The following is a 7,091-nucleotide window of genomic DNA, read 5'->3' as shown; positions in this document are numbered from 1 at the left end:
ATCTGATGGCCCCATTTCCATGGAACTGCTGCTCCAGCCTGGCAGATTCCTGCAATATTTCTGAGGGGAGAAGCAGACAGCCTGTCTGTGGATTTGAGCCGGCAGACCAGAGGTCTCTTTTCTTAATTTAATGAAGGCCTGGAAAGTGACCCCATGGATCTTTTTCTTCTCTCAGTCATCCCCAGACCAGAGGCTGTGAACCTCTGCTCCAGCCAAGGGTGGTGGGTGCCTTTGATACATCAGAAAGCTGCTGATATAGACTTTGTGTAATGCGGTGTAAATGAGGTAGAATGAATTCTAAAGCCAAGCAAAATGTTTTTGGAAAAAGATAAAAAAAAAGTCCGCCTGGATATTAAAAATTACTGTCCATCAATTAAGTAGGAAACAGCTTTTTGCAAGGATGATGTGCAGGACAGTTGGACAAATAGGATCAAGGTAGAGGTGGTAACCATGCTGGGTTTATTTTGGAGGTGTATTCCTGTGGTCTCCAAGACACTGAAGTCTAAATACATTGCAAGTGCAAACTTTATGTTCAGTAGGGAAACCTGCTCTTCAGTGCCTGGTTGGTCAGCAGGAGAATCCTCCAGGTCTTTGGAAGGCAAATCCCATCTCCAGTTAGATTTCCCAGAGGAATTTCCATAACGAGCAGCAGTGACACAGCATTCCTGGCTGTCCCCTGTCCCTGCAGGGACACCTGAGGAGCTGGGGCTGGCCTGTGGTGACAGAGGTGACACTCTGCAGCCACACCAGGCTCAGTGACACAGCTCCCGGGGCTGCTGAGATCCCTCATGGGACACAAGAGACACAGGGTCTGGACGTGACACAGTTTGACACAAACTTTTTGCTGCTTGCTCGAAAATGGGAGCAGTGAGGGACATCTGGAAAATGCCCCAGATTTGCCCTGATTTCTCCAAGGGAACCAGATCCTGCAGGAGCTCAGGGTCCCAAAGCTTTATGGCAAGCAAGGCACAGTGGGACAGGTCTGGTGAACCTGAGCAACGTGAAACAGGAATCACAGGAATCACCTGTGGAAGGAATCAGAGGTGGAAGCAAAGGACACAGAGCCACACAGCAGTGGCTGTCCCTGGTGCTGCCTGGGCTGTAGGAAGGTGTATTGGTTTGGAAAGCCAGGTGTCTGCTAAGGAAGGCAGGAGCCTCCCCTGAAATGGAAAATGTAAAGACCCTCCTTCTAAATTATTGTAATTTTGAAATTAAAAAGCTCTCAGGCAAAGATATGGGAGTAGGAATAACAGTTCTTTATTAAGAAAATTAAAAATACAAATGCAATAGTACAAAACAACCACTGCCAGAGTCAGAGCATGCCCTGTCCCCCTGTGTGTCCAGTGGGTGGCACAGCCCCATCCCATGGGGGCTCAGCCCTCCTGCAGTGCCAGCTGTGCTGCTGCTGGAGCAGGGATCCTGCACAAGGGGGCAGTTTTCCTCTGCAGCTCCAGGGCTGCTGCAGATGGGCCTGGGCTCCCTCTGGGAATGCAGGGCAGCAGAAAGCTGCTCCTCTGGCAATGCAGGGGGCAAAGGCTGCTGTGCTGTCCCAAAGCTCAGATTGGATCCAGGTAGGAATGCTTGGCTCCTCCCCTGGGCAGAGCATCTCCCCATGGGATGCTGGAATTGGATCAGCCCTGCAGGGACACTCGCTGGCCATGGACAGAAGATAATTAATAATTAATGGCCCATGGACAGAAGAGATCTCCTGAAGGGAGGATTGGCTGTGGAAGAGATAAAGAAAACTGCCCAATGAACAGCAGAGAACTGCCCCAGCTCTGACAGATGGCAAAGAGAACGCACACCCCCAGCCACCTCTTCTAACCTAAGACAGGAGTCATATCACCCTCACACCCCTGCCTGGGGTAGGGAGTGAGGAGAGCAAACCCAGCCACACTGTAGTGACACACTCAGGGCTTGACCTGCAAGGGGGGATGGAAATCTTCCCTCTCTGGCTGTGAGCAGAGGCTGGGGGAACTCTTCCTTTCCCAGAAACACTGTCTGCCACCCCTGTGTGACACAGCACAGACTGGGATCCCCAGGGGCACAGGCTGCTTTTGCAGTTTCCTCTCCCATCTGGGCCGCCAAAAACTGATGCCTTGGTGTGGCTGCCTAGAACAGAGGCTTGACAAGGTTAAGAGGATAATGTGGGTATTTATTAAAAGGCCTTCAATAGGCACAGCTTGGGCAGTCAAAACCTCTCCAAGGGGCTACACCCAGGATGGACAATGGTCACAAGTTTTTCAGACAATTATAAGTTTGGTCCATCTACATATCAGGGGTTAATCCTCCAATTACAGCTTCAGGTAATGAAGTCATATTCCCCAGTTTGCTCCCCCATATTTTATTTTTGTTTATCCTTTTTGGGCCTGAGGCTGTAGGGTGTCTTTGGATCACAGGCCTAGAGGGATTGTTTTGTCTGACCAAAATGTGGAGAGAGTTAACTACACTTTACATGGAGTTTAGAGCTATGCACTAATACATTGTAGGATTTGAAAACCACAAAAGTTAAAATCTTATAAGGCATCAGCCTGTGGCCCCAGTTTTACTCCCTGCTGCCAAAGAGCAGCTCAGCTTCCCAGCACTGTGGCATCAAACAAATGTTTCAAGTGGTGAAGGGAGGCCACCTTGTCTGGCCCTGCCTTCCTCCTTTCCACCCTCCTCTTGCCTGTAAAGTGTAAAAAAAGCATCCCAGAGCTGCCCAGGATGTGGGAGCCAGCAGAAGGAGGCTGAAGCAGTCACTGCTTTTAAAGAGAAGGCAGAAAGCCATGACAGATCTCCAGACAGACCCTTCTGAGTGGGCTTGGGTGCTGCTGACCTCTAGGGCCAGCTCAGGCACCCCAGCCAGGGCTCTGCAGCACCTTGGGGAGGCTCACAGAGACAGCCAGGCCTGGGGACACAGCAGGAGCCAGAGGCTTGTGTCCAGCAATGTGAGTGGGGACAATCCCCAGGCTCTCCTGGTGTCCACAGTGTGACTCTCTGCTCCTGTCCAGTGAAACTCCATCTCTCCACAAGACCTTCCAGCAGTGTTGGTGCTGGAATTCCTTTCATTTTACGTCAGAACTCATGGGAAAACTTCAAAGTGGCCAATACCCTGTAAATCCAAGCTCTCTTCTCCCCTCCATCCACCTGGGGAATTGCTTGGAGCAGGGCGCAGCTGGAGATGTCATTGCTGCAGTGGTGACAGGAGCTGGAATAAGGCTGGCTGATGCAGAAGAAGTGTTTTTCCCAGTAAATTGTTCCCTCCACTGGGAACAGCATCCTAGAACACAGAGTGGAGCAAAAGTATTGTCTGAGGCATTTGAGTCTACCACTTGTTATTTTCGTGGCTGCTCTTACAGTTTGTCTCTCTGGAAGGAAAACAGACTAGTTATTTAAAGTAAAATTCTATTTTTCTTAAACAAGAAAATGGCACCAGCTGCTTCTTTTATGACAAATGCTGTTCTGAATTGAATCAAAATAAGCAGCTTGTAGCTCTTCCCCTTAAACCAGGGGTCGATCAAGGAAATCAAGACTGAGCCAAAGCTTTGGAAAGAGCTGTGTGGTGACTAATTCCCACCAAGGGCAAATATCCTATCCTTGATTCATCTCTTCCTGCTGTTTAAGGGATACTCACCACCTACAAACCCATTTCCCCTCTCCACAAGCACACACCTCCAAAATTTTCCTCCTGTTTGGAGCAACGTTAAAATGTGCCATCACATGAAGAGAGGGGGAAAAAAACCTGGTTCACTCAGTTCTTTTTATTCTGTTTGCTGGCCCATACCCAGTCAGCTCCCAGGTAGATTGATGGCAGAAGGGAAAAAGAGTTTACGAATTTCATTTTCTATGAGCTTCAGGTGGTGTTAACTGCAGGGTCAGATGCAGAACTCGAATCTGTCTAAGGTTTCTCCTGCTTTGGTCCATCAGCCAGGCTTGGGATGATTTCCACCACTTTTGGTGCACTCATTAATGCACCAAGGGGTCCCTGCTGCCCATGCTGGGGAGGTGTGGAGGGCAAAGGGGAGGGGGAAATTGCTGTGTGTGTCTGGGGGTGTGGGTGGATGAGAGTGCATGTGACTTCATCTGTATCTTATTTAGTGTCCTCTACTACAGAATCTTTTCTGAGACATAGATGTGCATGTTAAAATAGGAGAATTAGGCACAAATGACATAAACTGAGACCTTTAGCCAGTGTTGTGTTTGCCTCGTGTGTAAGTCCAAGTAGTAGTAGGAGATGTAAAACTCTGCTAGGTTCCCAGTTACCCCTAAGAGCACATGTATCAAACTGAACTGAATGTTCACTGATGATAGACACAAAACCAAAATGTTTACAGCATTCAGAGCAATAGCAAAGCATACCTCATGCCAGTCCTGGAGTGCCTCTCACCTGTCAGTGCAAGCTCTCCCCTCCCTGGGGGCCTCTGGCTTCTCCCTCCAAACTCCTCTCTCCTTCTCTCTCCTGTCCTGGTTGTCTTCCCTCCTCCTCCTCCTCGAAGCACTCCAAACCTCCCTGTCCACCAGCACTGTTTGTCCTCATCTGTCTGAGCCTGGGACTCCCCTAACCTCGCCCTGCTTGCCTCTCCTCCATCCCCATCCCTCCCTCCTCTCTTCTTTGCCTTTCCCTTCCCCAGGCACTCATCTCTGGTCATGCCATCTCCCTCCTACACGCCTCCTACTGCCACTGTAACGCTCCTAGGAGCTCTTCCCTGCCCGTTATGTAAGAACAAAACGTTTCACATCATTTTCTGCATTATCTTCCATCCCTGGGGCTGCTGCAGTCGTCTCCTTCCTTGGTGCTGTGCTCTCTCTGGCATCGTAGCATTATATCCCAGAACTGGAATTAAAGTTCATTTTGCTGCTAGACCAGAATGCTTCTGTCTACCATGCACCCCTTGGGCTTTGCAGAGGCTCATCTTGTCCCCAAGTCTTTTGTCTTCCTTCTTTTTCTCCTCCTCCCATGCAGGCTGCACGTGCGGTGCTTGTGGCAGGGGCTGGCTGGGGTGGAGGGTGTCCGTGCTGGGGTCCCTCACAGCTGGGCACCCCCGTGGCTCTCTGGTTTATAAAAGTAGTCTCAATAAAGGTGTGTGGGTTGTATTTGCTCAGCAAAGTCAGTCACTGTGCTCTGTGCCTCCTGCAGGAGGATGTGTGTCTAATCCGAGGCTGCGGTGAACTCAGCGCGAGTTCAGCAAGCCGAGGCCGTGGGAGGGAGGTGGCACAGGGGGACGAGCTTGTTACCAAAAACATCCAATGATCCTGGCAAAAAGGCACAGGAGAAAAGACAGTGCCTGCTTCTGGAGGCACCAGGGAGCTCTGGGGACCAGCTGTGCTGTGAATTGTTTGTCTCAAGCAGCTCCACACCTCCCGGTTTGCCTCACGTGCTGCGTGCCCCAGGCTGGCTCTAAAGCATGACGGATGAGGAGCTGCTCAGCTTTGCATTTCCAGTGCGGGTAACAGCTTTATCCTGAGAGAAATGTCTTCATGTTGCTCTATCAGTGCCTGCAGCCACCAGCTGAAAAGCAGGGAGGGGAAGGAGGCACCTTGTGCTGTGTTTACTCCTGCAGACCTCTGCAGGAACTCCTGGCAATGAAGAGAGCAGGGTACGAGCACACCCTGGGGTAGATCCCCCTTCCTTAAGAGCCACCACTGAAGATCTCATCTCCTCATAACCTCTCCCCCAACTCCTCTGTGAGTTACCCAAATCAGAGCTCAGATTTGCCCTTAAGCTCCTTGGCACCCCCACCTTGGTGGGATGGCAGTGTCCCCTTGAGAACCTGACTACAAACCCACCCGCCCAGCAAGGCTGCTTGAAATAACAAAAATACCTGGTTCCTCTGCAAATCAGCTCGTGGGTGGCTCAGAATAGACTGAGGATGGCTCTGCTGCACCCAATGAACTCAGAAGTGAGCCACCAGGCAGAAAGAACAGCTCAGAAGTGCTTCCCTGGGCAACGCTTTCATTTTCAGGAGATCCTGCTGCTGCAGCTGCCACCCCTGCAGTGCTGCTGGTGTTGGGGCAGGCCGGGCAGGCTGTTCAGTCTGATCCCTTCCTGCTCAAGGAGAGGCATGGGCTCAGCTTCCCAGGTTCCCCTGCATTAGCTGCTTGTTTGCTAGGCTCCCCTTGTTCCCTGGGAGGCTGGAGAAGCTCCTCAGCCACGCCACAAATCCCCACCAAGCCGTGTCACCACGCTGTGCAGTGTTACACCCCTGCTGTATAGACACCCTGAGGATGTAATAAACAGCCTGAGACTATTTACTCTCTGCCTGAGTGTCTGAAAAGCTGCAATCCTGGGGATGGAGGGGTGAATCCCAGCCAAATTGCTGAGGAGGAAGAGGAGGGAAGAAGCTGGTGCAGACACGCTGGATGGGGCAGCAGAGTGGGGATGGGTTGGCTCCAAGCTGTGGATGGCTCAGTTGGAGCAGTTTAGAACCAGGCTCCCCAGAGGTCCAGTTTGGGGGGATGACTCCCAAATGGGTCAGTAGGACCTGCAAGGAAGGAAAATCACAAGAGCCTTCCAGCAGCACATTGCTGTCCTTCTCTGAGTGCACCTCCCTGCTGCTGCCAGCGATAGACTCCCTGCCCCAAATCCCAAAACCAGCATGGCCAGAGGTGGAAACAAGTGCTGAGCCTGCTCCCTGCACCAGGAGCAGCAGTGGGGACACACAAGCTCCTGGGAAAGGGAGCAGTGTGGATGGATGGATGGATGGATGGATGGATGGATGGATGGATGGATGGATGGGCTCAATGAGGTCACAAAGAGCAAACAGCAAATGAAGAGCTTTCTCCAGACCAGAAAAAGCCACCCTGTGGTCCAACAGGCAGCTCACACCTGAGCCTCAGCTTGCTCCATCCTGGTGGGATAAACCAGGGAGGGGTGAGCAGGAGTAGGGGGAGAGTCACCAGCCAGTCATGGAGCAGCCTGGGAAGTCTGGAGGAGCCTGGGGAAGGGTCAGGCAGCAGCTGAGGGCAATCCTGGGTATCAAGGGGGGAAGGGGAGGCATTAGCTGGGGCAGGGAGCAGGGCACTTGAGGCGAGGTTAGGTGTTAGTGGGAAATTGCATGGTGAGAGATTGGCTTGGTTTGAAAAGCCAGGTGTCTGCTATGGAAGGCAGG

The 7,091-nt window shown here is 51.6% G+C and overlaps 1 protein-coding gene across 1 annotated transcript in view; it reads right to left on the bottom strand.

The window, feature by feature from the left end:
• Nucleotides 1–6,402: 6,402 nt before the first annotated feature.
• Nucleotides 6,403–7,091, bottom strand: part of RGSL1 (regulator of G protein signaling like 1) — a 10,517-nt gene continuing 9,828 nt past the window's right edge. Inside the window, exon 11 of the mRNA XM_030952970.1 lies at nt 6,403–6,464. Coding sequence (XP_030808830.1) covers nt 6,403–6,464 — 62 coding nt within the window. The remainder of the gene's footprint in view (nt 6,465–7,091) is intronic.

This window comes from Camarhynchus parvulus, chromosome 8 (assembly GCF_901933205.1).
Source record: "Camarhynchus parvulus chromosome 8, STF_HiC, whole genome shotgun sequence".
NCBI lineage: Eukaryota > Metazoa > Chordata > Aves > Passeriformes > Thraupidae > Camarhynchus > Camarhynchus parvulus.
This window is presented reverse-complemented; position numbering and strand designations above follow the sequence as displayed.